This window comes from Tachypleus tridentatus, chromosome 3 (assembly GCF_004210375.1).
Source record: "Tachypleus tridentatus isolate NWPU-2018 chromosome 3, ASM421037v1, whole genome shotgun sequence".
Classification (NCBI taxonomy): domain Eukaryota; kingdom Metazoa; phylum Arthropoda; class Merostomata; order Xiphosura; family Limulidae; genus Tachypleus; species Tachypleus tridentatus.
In genome coordinates, this window is record NC_134827.1 from 9,533,472 (window position 1) to 9,551,345 (window position 17,874).

Below are 17,874 nucleotides of genomic sequence, written 5' to 3' on the forward strand. Positions count from 1 at the left end.
ATCCACTTCCTTTGGTTCTGAGTATGGGCATTTCCTTGGGTACATCTTCTTCTCCCACCCCAAGATGCAAAACAATCATTCATTCACATCCTCAGTCACTGGAATCTCCTTCCAACAACAAAGACTTGCTGAATAGACCCAGGGCATGATCCATGGAGGTCAACAGACCTCCCTCGAATAAAGACAACAAAGAAAAAAGACTTGGTTATAAAAAGAAGGGCTCTCTACTCAATTAACCTACACATAAAAGAAATGGCCATCTTGATACAATGAAACTGTCAAGGTTTATGTTCTGATCTGGATGTCATCAAAGCACTGATTGCTTCTGACCATCCTGTATGTTTTTCTTTACAGGAAACATTTCTAAAACCTTCTGATACAGTCATCTTTAAGCAGCTTTCTTTGTACAGAAGTGACAGGCTGCGTGATGGATGAGTGCATGGAGAGGTGGCACTGTTGGTTGATCAGTGTGTCCCCACCCTTTTTTGCCACTCAACTTGAAGGCTGTATCCATCTGTATTTTTTTGGGTCGTACCATCACTGTTTGTTTTCTCTACCTGTTGCCTGGAGAGACCAATGATCAATCAGTCCTTGATACTCTCATTGAACAGTTACTGTTTCCCTTTTTAATCCTTGAGAACTTCAATGGATGCCATCCCCTCTGGGGAAGTGCTGATATTGATGGGAGGGGTTGCTCCATAAAGCATATGCTCTCTGATCACAAACTTTCATTTTTCAGTACTGGTTCTTATATTTATTTTTATGCACTTAGTCAGTCCTTTTCTGCTGTTGATCTCTCAATTTGCTCCCTTTCACTGTTCTCCCACTTTTCATGGAGGGTTGACAATAAACCATGAGACAGTGATCATTTTTCTATAATTTTGAGAGAGACTGGCCATGGTCAATGCCACCTGACCTGTGTATGCCAGTGGAAGCTGGATCAAGCAAACTAGCATTTTGTCACTGCTTTCGTAGAACTTGATCCTGCCATTGCCTGTAGCCATCAATAGACAACTGTGTGGTAGCAGTAACTGACTGAATTATACAAGCAGCTTCTCAATGTATTCCTGAAATCTCAACATGTTTTCCACGATATCCTCATCTGTGGTGGGATCCTGCCTATCACATGGCACGGAGGATACTTTTTGTAGGTATCCCACACTCTTGCACTGCATCGCTTTTCTGATTGTTTTTAATCAGATCTGGTAGGAGAATGTTTTTCCTGATGCCTGGTGCCAGGCTATTGTCCTACCTTTCTCTAAGCCTGAGAAGGATCCCAAGATTCCTTTAAACTACTGTTCAATTGCTTTGACAAGCTGTAAGACCTTAGAGGGGATGGTTAATGTTCATCTTGTTTGGTTCCTTGAATCAAACAACCTCCTCTTGCCCACTCAGTGTGGGTTCTGATGACAGTGCTCCACCATGGACAGCATCTTGTATCAAAATTCTTTGATGTTGAGAAGGTTTATGATACAACATGGAGATATGGCATTTTTTGAGACCTCCATTTATATGGGTTACATGGCCATTTGCCTATATTTATTAAAATTTTTTTAATGGACAGGCAATTCCAAATCCGTATGGGTTCGACATTTTCCTCCATTAGAGCTGTGTTTTGAGTGTTACACTTTTCAGTGTAAAGATTAATGCCATCATTGAACAACTCCCTCTTACTTTTGCAAACGGGCTATATGCTTATGACTTTTACATCTCGCATCAGTCGTCAAACATGAGGTATATTGAGTGGCAGCTACAGACTGCCCTCAATTGTTTACTGAAGTGGACCACAACAAACAGTTTTAACTTCTCTCTCTTTAAAACCATTAAATGCACTTTGCTGCCAATGGGATATTCATCCTGATCCTGAACTCTGTGTTTGTGAAATTGTGCTCTCCCTGTTTCCTGAAGCAAAGTTATTGGGGCTTATCTTTGACTGTAAGCTGACTTTTATACCACATGTCAAGCAACTTTGGGTTAAATGTACAAGAGCACTGAACATCCTCTGTGTCCTCTCTTCCACCACTTGGGGGGTGGATCAATGTTCTGTGCTAAAGATATATCATGCTCTTTTTGATCAAAACTAGACTATGGATCACTGGTCTATGGCTCTGCCAGGATTTTGGCCTTGAAGATGCTGGACCCTGTTCATCATCAGGGACTTTGGCTTTTCACTGGAGCTTTCTGCACTTCCTCAGTTCAGAGCTTATACACACAGTTTCATGAACCTCTTCTGCACCTCTGCCATTTGCAACTGTCTATACTGTATGCTTCAAAACTTTATTCCTTACCAAAGCATCCCATCTGGGGTTGTGTTTTTCTTCCTTGGTGGGCCATGCTTTTTCAGAACAGATGATCTTCCATTGCATTTTTTGGCCTTCATATTCAGGTGAAGTTGGATGAATTGGGTCTGTCCTTGAATAACATTGCTGTATCCACTGGTCAACCCATCCCACCATGGCTTATTACAGTTTCCAAATATGACCTATCTTTAAGTCATCTGAGAAAAGTAGACACTCCCAGTTGGAAATACTGTCTGTTATTTGCTGAACATCTTTTGAACCATCCTTCCATTCATATTTATACAGATTGTTTGAAATCAGGTGACTCTGTGGGTTCTGCTGTGCTTTGTTGTGGTTCGATGGTTGTGCACAGAATACCCCTACAGCTTCTGTGTTCACTGCTGAACTTAACACCATTTCTCTTTCTCTGGATCACATAGAAACTAAGCAGTACTCAAATTGCACTATTTATACTGACTTGCTTAGTACTTTACTGGCCCTGAAATTGCTTCACATTAATTTATCACTCTGTTCTCGCCGATATTCAAAACCGACTGGCCCATTTCTCTTTAACATCTACTTCTATCCAATTTTTATGGATACCAGGCCATGCTAGTATTCGAGGGAATGACCTCTCTGATACTGCAGGTAAATCTTTCTGCTCTGACACTATCACTGCTGTGCCTGTTCTATACATGGACTGTGGTCCTGTATTCAAGGCTCGGCTCCATGATAGTTGGCAGTCGACTTGGAATGAGCAACGTGAAAACAAGCTTTTCCAAATAAAACCCTTTATTGTGCTTAGGCCGTCTTGCTTCCATAAGGATCAGAAAGAGGAAGTTGTTCTAACTAGTCTACGCATTGGTCACAGTTTTTTTAACTCATCGTTTTCTTTTATTTGAGACTGATGCACCAATGTGTTGTGTAACACTCAGGTCACAATAAGCCATATTTTACTCTCTTGCTGCTGTTACGACTCTCAATGATTGCACCATTTTAAACATGTTCTGTCCAAAGGTTTATCCGTAATATTAGACAATGTTATTGGTGATGGTGACACTGTCCACTTAAGAAATGTTTTTAGATTTTTAATGGCCATTAATCTTTTTAATGCTATTTAAGTTTTTTAATTTATAAAATAGACCTTTTTTAATGTGATTTCCTTTTAAGAATCAAAGTATATCTAGTTTTATTTGAAATTAGAAAATGGCTGTAAGGTCAAATAACTCGAAACCAGGACTGGAAAGGCCAACTTCAGGTGATTAACACTGTTTTTTGAACTTACCTGTTAGTCATCCTGGTGAGTTATGATAATTACAATTATGCTTCAGAAAGTCCTTTATAATTGTATTACTGTAGTTTTTTTCTTATTGCTGTAGACTAGATGTAAAAATTAGAATTAATGTTATTTATGTTTTTAATTCAAAAATTATACTTTGCTTTGTTTTACCTTAATTTCCTTTTATGAATTTTAATAATTTTACTTGAATTCTAACTTTTTACCAAATGTTTGGCACAGATAACATAGTTGCTTTACACTATAAAACACCAAACCAACCAGTCAACCTTAATTTTACCTGACATCTCCTGTGCATTCTTTTTTTAAGGTAATTTGTTAAGAGGTCATGTGGACCACTTTACATATTTTCATGTCTCACAATCTGCATGTTGCTGTTATTTTCCTCATATGATTTTTGTCTTCCACCTGTTGCCATTCTTCAGAGTTTGGTGCAACTATAACTGAGCATATTTTTTTCAGTATGTATATATATATTTTCAGGGACTTATCCCATGTTTTGATCTGCATCCTGCTTTGTGGTGAGTGATGCTTGTTCAGTTATACTTCAATCATTTAAAATTTTTACCAAAATACACACTGTAAGGCCATGTTAACCTCAATTTCATAATTTCCATAACCACTAAATGCACACTTTTTTATGTCACACACACTAGGGACACGATGTTCCACAAGATCACTCAAGTTATTCCTCATGATATATTTGGTTGATAAATATGTCTGTTCCAGACCATATTGACCCATGGACTTTATGGGTAAAACAGAAGGGGATTGGTGCTCATTCTTGCAATTTTTTAGACTCAATAAATTGAGTTTGGTCAGCTTTTCAAAGTAGGGTTTTGTGGTCACCTACTGAACTGTCTCCAGTGTGAACATTTCTCTGGACTCTCCACTGCATTTTCTCACCTTGTTTTTCCAGAGGAGAGTCCTTAAAACTTTCCAGTTCCAAATCCTCTGGGGTGGTGGACCATGGATGTATCCTCCTGTATGAGAGATCTCATCTTACCTGCACATGGAAATTGGTCCCCAGCAGATGAGTTTTGGATTTAGAGCTGAACCAATCATCCTATTGCCCACATTTATGTTGTAATGATTGGGATCTCTTATTCTATTCCTCCATGGATGTAGGTTCCTGGCAGTTGAGTTTGAATTTAGAGCTGGAATTTATCAGCATTACATTCTCACACATGTAGTTTGCTTGGGATTCCTTATCCTACTCTTGCCTAAACGATGGTTAGTGGCAGTTGAATTGTGTCTTGGTGTCATTTACCTTTTGTATAACATTGGTCAAATTATTACATTTTCATTCCTGTACATGATTTATATTGCAGAAAAACAAACTTCAAAATTAAAAGTGAAATATAAAGTAACTTGACAATATTTACATACATTAGCTTCTTTCAGCATAATGAGTATTTTGAAATGCATTTTTTCCTAAAATTTTAAGTACCTAAATAAGTGTATTACTACTTACTAGCCTGTTAGCTGTGGAGAGTAAAAGAGTGTTGTTTTGTTTATTCACATTTGTTAGTATGGCACTAATATGTGTAAACTAAAATTCATTGCAGTTTATAAAATTAATTGAATCCATAAATGTGAGATTGGTAACTAAATATTAATTAGTCTTGTAGTTTGAGTAAAACTACATGTGGTTAAGCAGTAGTTAATAAACTAATATTTTAATTTTTAAGGTAATTGGATTTCTTTCTACTCAACATACATTTATAAGCATGTAATGGCACCTTGTACCAATACTGATGGTTCATCACTACGTTTTTTGTATTCAACCTGTTTTGACTGCAGTTTCAGGATTGCTGATTTTGCTAATTATTTTGACATGTTAAATAACCAGATCAAATATTATAAAGAATTTTTTTTTCCATAAGGTAGTATTTTTTTTTCTGAACTCAAAATAATATTTTACTGTATGTTTGCAAAAATAGCATTTAAGAATTATTCAGTTTTTTTTTAAAGTACTGTTTAACTAAGAATGCAATATGTGTGTATGTGTTTGCTGTACTGAAATCATTTTATATATATCTTGCAGTATTTAAATATAAAAGCAGTAGTCTACAGTTTGCTGGATTTTTTCAAGTGTCATTCAGAAGAGTTATTTTAAATTATTAATAACTAAGTTAGGTTTTTACTTATTTTTAAATTGAATGAGGTTTTCTAAAGATGTGTAATATTTATAAGTAGTTGATTTGGTTTGTGTTAAACTTGTATTAAATTAATGTACTACTCACATAAATCCAAAAGTAATTTTGAAAGATATTACATTCATTATATACTATACAGTTACCAAATAATTAAACTGTATTCTGTTTTCCAAGTGGTTAAGGAAAGATTTTGTGATGTTGTAGCAATTAAGTGTGTGGGAATTCCATATTAAAAAAAATAGTTATGGTTTGAGTTCAGATGGAGTTTAAAATTATACTTGAACTGATTAATGTTCACTATGTCTTGATTAAAATTAAAAATGTTATGCATTGATCATTATGACATATCGGTTAATATACATCATGTTAAGTGTAAATGTTTAGAGGATGGCACCATATGTGTTAAAAAAAAAAGTATCTTATCAGCTCACATTAAATAGTAGGGACTGTTCAAATAGATTTTCACAAAGATTTGTGCATCACATCTGAACTGGTATCTGTGTTTGCCGAGACATTTATTTCTACTACTTATAGTGTTATAAGGTAGATGTTGTTGTTCAACACACATTTTTATTTTGGCTGGTGATTGTACTTTTACCATCTGTAAAGCAGGTGTTGTGGATTGTTACATATATTACTAGAACTAGAAGTGGATATGCTTAGTTCTGAAAAATAAAAGTGGCCTCTAAATAAGTATTTAGTTTATTTTAATTGCTCAGCCTTTTTTTGTATCTGTTTAGGGAGGTAAAGCTACTAGGTCTCATACATATTCTGGCCATAAAAGTTATGTATTGTATTTTATGGAATATAAGAAGAATTGTCAGAGAATAGCATTACTTAAATGTATCCCTAAATTGGAAGATTTTGTTGTCACAGGGTGTGTAAAGTAATATCACATACTTTTTATTTTATTTTAAATATTTATTGGTAATCCAGAATAATATTACTTTTAACATCAGTTATCTTCATTTTACAAGGTGGTTTAATTATTCTAACATTTACTTTTTGAGAAGAAACATATCTAATTGAAACAGTTAAGGCATAATTTTTGGTGTGTAAGATCTTAAGTGAATCTTAGTTTTTGAACTAAATTTGTGTTCAAGTTAGAAGTTTTGATCTCTTTATGTGAGTAACATAAAGAGAAGATTTAGTTGTAAATTTTGATACGTTGTCCACAGACGTGGAATTTCACGTACTGCACTTCAGAATCACCCACTACCAGAACTGCCTGATGATCCAATAGAACAACCGACAAACCAAGCTGGCAACCAGGATAGTAACAAGTAAGCGAATGTTTTATGAGTTGTAAATGCTGCTTACAAACATTACTAATATTATGAGTAACTATAACAATGGAGAACAAACTTTGCACAAGAGTAACATTTTTCTATACCTCCAGAAACTTCATTTTGCATGCTGTGTAAAACTAAAAACTTTTTGTTCAAAATGTTTAAGTTGATATTGTTCCATGTTATTTGACAAATTTTTTCACATATTTATATCCAGGTAGCATCCTAATGGTTAAATTTAGTTGGTATATTTGTTTTGAATGTTTAATCTCAAAAGTCATTAGTAAGTGTTTGAGTTTTGAACCTTTCATGTGGGTAGACTATCTGCTCACCTTTTTTTATGTCTTACTATCTTTTTATTGTTAATTTCATTCAGAAATAGAGAAGGATTAGTATATCTTGGTGAGTAGTTGGTTGTTCATCATAAATATTTCCCCTATAATTACATACATGTATGCATAGTTACAAAATTTATACTTTTTTTATTTTCATTTGTCAAAATATTTGAAAATTAAATCTTATATTAATACTGTAGTACTTAATCTAAGTTTATCAGAGGCTTCAAAGCAGTTTAAGATTTTTTTTACAACTTACTATTTAATGTTTGGTATTGAAATAATCATGTTGTACATGAGGTCACGTTTGGAATATCTGAGAACAAATTGAGTTCGACATTTATTTAGGCTTCATGTTATTATTAGTCTCATTATTGTTTCATAATAATTAGGATAGCTCAGAAAATTATGCATATAAAGTCTTAAGAATACTGAATGAGTCTGGTTTGACATTTTAGCTTTCAGATACAATCTGTTTTATTGCATGATATTCTCTCAGGCCAGTGTTTTGCACCATGTGTCAGCTAATGCAGAATTAACTGTAACAAACATTAAGGTCTGAAACATTTGTTCAAACAGCAACACTAAAAGATATGTTTAAGAATTCACTAACCTCTTTACAAGATAGTCTCTTTTTCCATCAGGAAAATTATATTTTTTCTCAATTTGATGTAGAAAAAAATCTGAACAAGTCATTAAATCATCTGTAATGAAAGATGGATATCCATAGATATTCCATTGTAGCAAAGGACTTTAAAACAATTGCTATAAAATTTGTGTTTTATTAACTGAATCCATACTATCTACTCAGATATAATAATAAACCTTCTATTTTAACATATTTATTTCTGAAATATTTTACATCAGTATTTGTTACTGTTACTAAAAAGGAACTCAATAGTTAGTGACAAGAGAACTTCCATTCTTGGAAACATTATGGTATGTTTGTTCTGTTTCAGTGTTTTTTTTTCCACTAATTTCATCTCGGTAAGATTTCTTGTTTTATTGAATACATATCCTTGGTCACTCAATTAAAATCAAAGCATGCATTCATCATGGCTCAAATTGAATAACAAGCAGTTGTGAAAGTTGTGTAATTTTAATTGTCTTGATATACTCTTTAATGTTTACACAACTTTGTAAATTTACATATTTTAATTAGTGGGAGTTCTGTAAGATAGAGGGCTTTAAATTGTGGTGTATGGATTGTTTTATGGGGATTTTGATTTGCTATATTCATTGTGTTGTCTATACTTAGCCCCTATCATATCATTTACTGCTTTGAGATGAGTGAAAGTTTTATATATTTTGCAGTTTCTTTTCATTCATTTTATTTTTAGATTTCAAGGGTCCTGTCTGTTCCCAGACAATGTTCTTGTATCTGATTGCAGCTGGACAGGAGATACACAGAGAACATTAAGTTCTTGTTCTTGGGGAGATGATGTAATTATTGTATTTTTAATTGCTCTTTAGTTAAGAAATTTAGTATGGTTGTGTGTAAATATATACATATATATAATTAATAACTAATCATATATTTATATACACACATGCACACATTGGAATTTTATATAGTATGTAGATGTTTTATTAAAAAATATAATCATTAAAAATTGATTTTGCTCTAGGCCTTGTATTTGTGATGAAAGAATGTGTAAGTGCAGCACCTAATATTTATATCACTGTAGGTACTAAAAGAAGGAGTATCCCATCAAAACTGTCACTGTAGTTAAGGTCACTTTTATGGCACATGACAAGTTACAATTTTGAGTTGTAACATTTTTGATGAGATTTCCAAAACTTGTCTAGTATACGTAAGAAGGATAGATACATCTATGGTAAAAAATACAATAAGAAATGCTACTCAAGTTTTCACAAAACTGAGAACTGAGAGTTTTTACCACCACTGCTGAAAAAATTTTTGCCTATGTGCTAAGTTTTGAATTATTATTTTTACTGATTTAAGAATGCTTAGGTTAATTGATTACTGTGATGACTTACAAGAATAATCAACAAATCAAAATTACGTTTTCTGATCGTTAATATTGATTAACTAATCCAATTGTCCATCTCATATGAGAATAATTGATTGAGTGTGATTTATTGATGAGCCTGGTGATTAGTCAATGACCAAAATTTCACAATCATCCATCTTTATGTTACTTTGTTTCCCTAATTCCACCTTGTATTGTTTATGGTTTCTAACAAACTCACAATATTGTAACTTCTGTGTCAGTTAAGAAAACCTTGATGTGTTTTGTGTTTTCTTTCATACATTTACAAATTTTTGGCTCATTAAGTCTTTTACTATGATGTAATTTTAGCTTATGATATAAACGTACGAGAAATATAGTACTTGCTACAGTTAAAAAGTACTTAATGTTTTGCAAAAATAGTGTTACATTTTATGCATATAACAGTTATTTAGTTTGTGATGATAAAACATACAAATTTTATCACTGACCTGTTAAAAGATTATATGACTTTTCTTTAATACCTTCCTATCTGTTTGAACAGGAAATTGAGCAACAAGAAACTCAGAAAGTTCAAGTAATGTTAAATGATGTTAACAGCATATTGTTTAGTGAGAAAGATCATGTGAAGCTTCAGGATGAACTTGGTGAGGAGTGTTTACACTGGAGAAACCATTTTCCACATTTTAGGTAAAAACTTTTTTTAAAAAGTGCATACTTTTTATTGTCTATTGTCTATTTCTTACCAAAAGATTGAATTATTACATGGTGTTTCAGTTGTTAGTTAAACTAGGTGTAGACCTATGGTAAGTTGGTCATCTTTTATGATATATATTTAACAAAAAAAAAGTCAACATATACTGAAATATCAACTCTGTAAGCAAGTTATAAACAATTATAAAATTTGTGCTTCGTTAGAATTTGAGAATTTTAATGTGAAATGAAATTTTTATACATAGCAAGACAAAAAAAAGTGATTTGTTTGTATGCTTAAAAATATGAAAATGGTTCATTTTTTTCATAAATTCAAAGAGGAAACTTAAAATTTTTAAAAGTTTCTAAAATATAACACATCTGTACAGAGCAATCATGAAGTGAAAAGTCAATCTTGTTTGATTGCCAAATAGTGCTGATTTCTTTTCATTTTTCTTTAGGATTAATTAATTTATTAGTATCAAAATTCAGATAAAGTAATACTAAATTTTACTTGAAGTTTACCATACATTGATTTAACTTGATCAGTCTGAACTTTCTAAACTTTGCTGCAAAACTCCCAAGTTGATAAAATACATTTTACATGGTTTACTTTGCAAATTTATTTCTAGAAGTCTTGAACTATTCTATATTTTACTGAGAATGAAAATGTCAATTGTTAATGCTCTCGAGTTCATTTTGATAGTATTCCAAAACCTTTAGCTAATAACTGGCATTTTTGAGGTTATTTCATATTTGTAAATCAGTATCCTAACAATAAACCAAATAATATATGAATATACCATCTATATGTATGTATGTGTTTTTCTAAAAATATTCTTCCACTTACACAAGTTTGTCTAGATAGAATTGTAAGATATGTAGAACTAGTTTTATTCTTTGTCTTAAATTTAAATATATTCATACTCAGTTTCATAACACTGATAATTTCTAGTGCTTTTTATTTAACTGGTAAAAGATGAGAATAATAGTTCTTTGTGTGTTTATAATTGGAATTCTGATATGATACACACTTCTCACTTTTCTTGATTTCTGTTGCTATCTAACATATTTCAAAGAAGTTTCTTTTGCTTGATGTACTAGTCTTTCTACCCCATGCATTTGAATTGCTTATTTAGTGTGCATAGATAATGTAGTAAAAGCACGATACACTCTCCTGGAGTAGTTGGCTTTTTCAGTATTATTCTATGTGTAATTCACTTTTTGATTTGTAAGCTAATGAGTCAGACATCTTTCTCACTTGCTTTCAATTTTTATAACATTATATTATTTGTATTTTACTACTTCCAAACTAATTTTAAGTTTGTTTGGTTAATTCTTGCATACAGCATATTTGTATTTAACATCCTAAACATTTATATAAATTAAAAAAAATTGTTCTGAAATATAGTCAAAATTTAAGTTTATATCTGTCATTTTCCACTTTTTTGTAAATTATGAATTCTCAGTTTACCATGACTACCACTATGATTCTTAACGTTCAGGACAAGGATGATTTGACAGCATATTTTGTATTCTTTCATGCCTCGAATTCAGGTGTATTTCGAGATGTTTTTCCCTTTTACCTATTTCCTTCAATTAATTACACAAGTTTGTCATATTTTGACTGTTTAATTTGTTTCTTATGATGCCTCTTTCCTTTTTCTCTCAACTCTTTAATTCAGACTATTTGATGTCTTCCCCTTCAGAGGACATTGAACTGCATGCTCAGTGATTTTTTTCTCAGTTAAGTTCAGGGATTCATATGTCTTGAGTTTCAAACCAACATTCTTTGGCATTTCATTGCTTTTCAAATCCATATATGAATTCACAGAGGTTAAATTTGCTTTTACTACTCTGGGATTTGAATCCTGAGGTTTTGTCATTTTCTGGATGAATTTTGGGGTGACCTCAGATCCTTCTTGTGGTCAACATAGGTTGGTTTTTTGTTTTTTTTTCGTTGGGCCTTACCCTACTTTTCTTGCTGCTGTGTTGTTAATACCTCCTTTCTGTCAGAAAACAGTTAGCTTGGGGTGCACCTATCCCTGTCTTTTCTCAGAGACTTATGAATGGCACTGTTTTTGCATGACACAGTATTCAGGAGTGATCCTGATTCTTTGAGGCCCTGTGTTGACGTAACCTCGTTGCATAATACCCTCTCATCCCATGATAGTTGTTTATCAAAAATTTTACCTCCACATCTCCTGATTCTATTGTTGTTTTCTGTTGTTCTCCTTCCATGCCTCAACCTTTACCTGCATCTTGATATTCTCACCCTTCCCCAAATTTTTATTCTTCTTTTCACAAACATTTTCAGCAGTATTGGTGACTACACTGTGGGAGCCAGATTCCAGTGTTTTATCAACATTTGGGAAACATTCACCACTGATCCATGAGTTCTGCAGGTTTTGTTAGAGGGTCTCTCTTTCCATTTCTGGTTGCCACTTTCTCTTTCCTTGTCTCCTATCCATTTCTCTCCTCCAGAGTATTAGTCAACAGTACTTATCTGTCTGAGAGAGTAAGTCACCTTATTCACAAATACATTATAGACTCTGTATTTCCCAATAAGCCATGGCTTTACTCTGGACCTTTTGCTGTCTGCAAGAAAACTCAGGATTGGAAACTAATCATTAATTTTTTCAGTCTCAAATTCAGGATTCTCCTTATTTTACCATGGAGTAATTTTTGACCCTTTGTTGAATATTCACTTCTTGTTTGTGGATGACTACATTTGTTGTAGCAGTTTCATATATTGGCATTCCCATCTCATCTTACTCTTGTTGTTTTCATTGGTTTGGTCACAAGAGATGTGTTTTCCAGTTCCAGGCTTTTTCTTTTGGGCTTGCCTTGGCCCCTTATGTGTTTGGTTGGATTGTAAGAGCCTTTGTTCATCATTTACATTCACTGAGACTCTGATATTCTTGTTATATGGACAGCTGTCTTTTTCTGGCTTCTTCAGGTTTGTTATCTACTATCTACACCCATTTACTTTTGGAGGAGGTGGTACATGTGGACTGGTTAATGAGAGTGGAGACGTAAATTCTTTCCTATACCCAGTTGTTGTTTACTTGGGAGGTTTCTTCAATTCTAACTTCAATCAGGCCAATCTTTTTCCACTGTCTGTATTCAGGAAATGAAACAGTTGGTCATCAAGGCTCTTTCCTATATGTTCTTCACTACCAGCTCATGAGGTTCTATCTTTTTTGGGGATGTTGGCTTTCTTTGAAGCTCTAGTACCCCTTGGTCATGCATACCTTGCAGTGATAATTTCACAATTGATGGAACATCTACTTGAATCTGTTGGATCTTCCAGTTGTCCTTCATTCCTCCCTTTGGATCAACCTTGCTTGGTGGCTGGACAGAGACAATACTATAGCTGGTATTCTTATTCCACCTCCTTATCATACAGATATGCATCTTTTTGCAGATGTTTTTCTTGTAAGTTGGGGTGCATATCTCAATTCTTGGGATGTTTTTGGGACTTGGTTATTGGCTAAATGTGGGCTTTGTGTTAATGTATTGGAACTCTTGGCTGTTCCTTTGGTTATGTTATCATTTCCTCCATCTTCTGAGGTGGTTATGGTGCATTGTAACAACTCCACAGGAATATAGCAAGCCAAGATCTGTATCCAGTGTCTGTCAGCTCAGAATATGAGCTTTTGGCTTGCTGTATTCCTGGTACTTTGAACTTTGTTGTGGATTGCTTATTAATCCCGTATGAGATCTTTCTCTCAGAGTGTTCCCTAGATCCCCAAATTCTCTTATGGCTGTGCTCTCTTCTTAGAATCTCATGTATAGATACTTTCATTAAAAATTGGAGGGACATTCAAATTTACACTTTTCCTCTATATGTCTCCTCCCCAAAGTTATATCTATGATTCATAATACTCTGTGTTGGTTTCTCTTTGTAGCTCCATTTTGATCAGTTCAGCCTTGGTTCCCTCTTCTAGGGCTTTTTGGCAGATACTTCTTTCTTCATCTCTCCTTCATCAACCTCATTTAGACATCTTCTATTTGCCATTCCCACCTTTTGTTTTCCTTTCTTCTTTCCCAGTTGTATTTGTATATTCCCTGAGATGAGACCCTTCTGTGTTACATGACTTTCTACCCATCACCTGTAGGGGTGGGGTTTGTCAGCATATTTGATTGGCCTAATTTTCCTTCTTGGAAGGATGTCGTCTTGATCAGGTTCATCAAGTCACTATGTCTCTAGCTGTTCTATTTTTGTTGATATCTGGAGGAGATCATCCAGGTAGAAATATTTACTACTCCCCATACTTTTGTCTCTCATTACCTGTCTCTTATGGTTGATTTGAAAGTTTACTTGGATGTTCTAGTTTGCTTACTTTCTCATTGTAATTCTGGTTGCTTGTAATGTAGCACACTGTTTACTTACAGTTGGGTTTAGTGTATGTATATTATTCATGGTCTACTTGCCTTAATCACAATACTATCATTAGTTTAGATAGTACTCTAGTTTGTAACACTGAGGATGGGATGACGAACCTTGTTTGTATAGTTTGTATTGGGTATATGCTGGTATTTTGTTTTCTGAGGCTCTTTCTTTTAATAGTCTTGATGTTATCCATTTTATGACACTCCACTTATTTGAAGATGAAAAGCATACCTGTTTCAGATGTGGTTCAGTTTCCTGCAAGTGTGTTTCTCATCTTTTACAAAACATGCATGGAAGCTTCATGTTTTATATACTGCACCAGTCCCTCCAACTACATAACAAAGGTTTCTAGCTGTTATGTGAGAAGATATATGTATTATATTGGAATTTACCATTTTCTTACACTGAAAATAGATTTCCAAGAGATACTTACTTCCTTTCACATACTTCCAACTCTTCCTCCCTACTTGTTTCTTATGAGGCTAATATTGAAAGTGAGGTACACATAGAATAATATAGAGGGAGCCAGTTGCTCTAGTGAGAAAAGCTGTTATGTATATCTGTTAAAAATCTATTTTTGGTAAATAATAAAGCTTTAACTGCCATACATTTTCTTTCTCTGTTTTCTTTAAGAATTTTAGATGAGTGCCACATTTTGTCACTTCTTTGCTGATGTAAACGAAGAGTACAAATGGAATGTTCTAATTCTCACATTTAAATTTTACATATCGACTTTTCTTTTTTTTTGGTAATTAATAGGGTTTTAGGGAAGCAGTTGCTGCCATCTGTTGATGAAGTACTGTTTATTCCGTCTAAGAAAAGTAGTGAAAACCTTGTTCAAGATGAGCCTCATTTGGACTCTGTTGATATTCCTGATGAGTTAGTATGAGGATTTTAAATATATTTATATTGGAATATGATGTACAGTGTTTGAAATAATTATGAAAACATTTAAAAAATAGGCATAAGATTCAAAAGTTATGAGACTGCTTTTCTCAGTTCTTGTGTCAAAGTGGACAACATATAATACAGTTACATATTGATAGTTTACACTGTCATTGGTTGTCATCTGATCCATTAGATGGTGCAACATCAGCAGAATGTATATAAAACTACAAAAGTACTAATCTTGAAAGTGAGTTATGTATAGAATAACACACTTGCTCCTAGGAGAAACGATGTAGAAATCAGTTTCAGTTGGAGTGGGGTGAGAGTATTGCAGTTAAGTCTGTCTTTCTGCATATGTATCTCAAAAATTAATAGACCAATGTAAACAAAAATTTTACACAAGATCGAAGTCATAATGGGACAGTCCTCCCTAAATTTAGTCCCAAATCACTTGGAAGCATTGAGAAATAGGGCATTTTCATGTTTGGGGTTAATAACTGTAAAGTGCAATTGATTGGTATCAAATATCATGGGCACATTAAGGTTGAGACTTCTCCTCACACTGCAAAGAAAACTATTTAAATCATTAATTATTCTGGGTCTGAAAAGGCTTTTCTGGGTTTTCAAAGGTGAAATTTATCCATTATAAATTAATGTAATGTTGAAAAGGAGTGTCAGGGCAAGGGTATTTAATCAATCTTATTGTTCATTATACATTGATACACTTATGATAATATAAAAAAAAGGTGAATAGTTGTGCTGAAAGGATATACAAAATACTAGTGTATTGTAAACCTATTCAGTTTTCTTTTACGTACTCCATAACATGTTTTACTAATTATAAGTTGAACATTTAATTGTAATTACACATTGGTTACAACCTCATGTATGTCTGTCATGTTTTTCTTTAATCATTTACAATACTGTGTGTTGTTAAATGTATGAAAATCAATTATTATTGTTTTTAGTGACTGAATGTGAATAATAGGATATTTTCTTTAAGTTTTAAAACATTTAAAATAATTTTCTTATTGATAGAATAAAAAAAAGTAATAATTTATATTTCTTTCCTGATCTTTTATGGGATTACTAGATTGGTTAAATTGACTGGACTTGTACAGAGATTTGTTAGTCAAAATAACATAAAATATAAAGTTTTCTTAAGAAACATTTAATAAAACTATTTGGACATTATAGGGATTTTCATGTGAAATTTGTAAAATTTTAATGCATAAAAATGTTCTTAATCTCAAAATAAAAATTACTTTGTATATTGGATCAGCAAAATGTGAAAAAAAAGGCATAAGAAAAACATTGCTTAACAGACCTTAAGACTTAATAAAAAATATGATATTTTGATGAAAGCATTGTAATATTTACTGATAATCTGCAAAATTTAATAGATATATGCTTACAAATTTAAGCGTAATAGCATGAGAACTATAACAAGCACAAAGTGGTTATGAGGTTAGTCTCAGGGTCTGAACCTGTGATGAGTGCTAATATTCATTTTTGCCTGATGAAGGCATCAATAAGAGGGCCAAAAATTCTCAAAAAAAAGTTATAATGTAGTGAAAAAGTCCATGTCAATTCTACACACCTCTTACTATATGTAATATACTATTTTCTTCATACTACACAATTAAGTATTTTTAATGTTATTGTTTGATTCATATGTTCCCAATTCTGCAGTTAAATACTTGTGTGACATAGTAGTTTATCTCAGATGTCAGGCTATTCTAGTTACACTATTATATCTGTTTCATGAATTTTTGTTGGTCAAAAGAGGATTGTAGGAAAGACTGCAAATGTCTTCAAGTAACATTAAATATACGGTAGATCACAAAACAAACCACTAAGTTATGTATTCCATAAAAAAGGGGGATAATTTGCTACCTTTGTTGATGGTAGTGGTTAGAATGTTTAATATATCTGTTTTATCATGTTTCATATTTTATTATTTTGCATCCTCAGCTTAGTATCTGGATTTAGGACTAACCTAAGTCTCCTGAACTGACTGGATCTCATGAGATGATATTGAGATTATTGTTAAAAATATCACTAACAAGGATAGTATCTAACTGATGAAACTATTGATTCTATCTAATTTTTATAAGTAATAATATAAGAACAGTATATACTTAGTTTTGATTGATGGAGGTAGCTTACTTTGAATAAAACTTAATATTGAGCTGTATTTTTTGAAAGTGCAATTCCTTACAATTGTAAACCACATATATTTTTCTGTAGACTGGAAATCCAAGGAGAACACCTAAATGTAATAGAACTTCCTTCAGAAGAGCAAAGTGAACAAGACTGCTTATCTTTAGATTTTCATGTGACAGAAGGAAATGATTTCATGGAGGAAGTGTTAATTCAGGACGGAGAATATCAAGAACTCCTTGTTTGTGATCCTGGGTAAAAAGTGAAAGAATTTCTACTAGATTCATAAAGAGCATGTAGTGAATAACTTAAATAAAATTTGTTTCTTCTTTTTCTGTAGCTTCCCTTCTTTTGTTTTTTCAGAATGCTTGTTTGTTTATTTGCTTGATAGAAAAATGTACA

The 17,874-nt window shown here is 32.9% G+C and overlaps 1 protein-coding gene across 7 annotated transcripts in view; it reads left to right on the top strand.

Moving 5' to 3' along the window:
• LOC143246318 (protein FAM149B1-like) overlaps nucleotides 1-17,874 on the top strand; it is a 52,123-nt gene that overhangs the window by 13,002 nt on the left and 21,247 nt on the right. For 6 of the 7 annotated variants that reach the window (XM_076492847.1, XM_076492849.1, XM_076492848.1 and 3 more), the window contains exons 3-7: nucleotides 6,914-7,018; nucleotides 8,700-8,802; nucleotides 9,877-10,022; nucleotides 15,181-15,300; nucleotides 17,560-17,727. In XM_076492847.1, the coding sequence (XP_076348962.1) occupies nucleotides 6,914-7,018; nucleotides 8,700-8,802; nucleotides 9,877-10,022; nucleotides 15,181-15,300; nucleotides 17,560-17,727 (642 nt within the window). The remainder of the gene's footprint in view (nucleotides 1-6,913; nucleotides 7,019-8,699; nucleotides 8,803-9,876; nucleotides 10,023-15,180; nucleotides 15,301-17,559; nucleotides 17,728-17,874) is intronic. The other variant, XM_076492852.1, reaches the window with a different exon arrangement.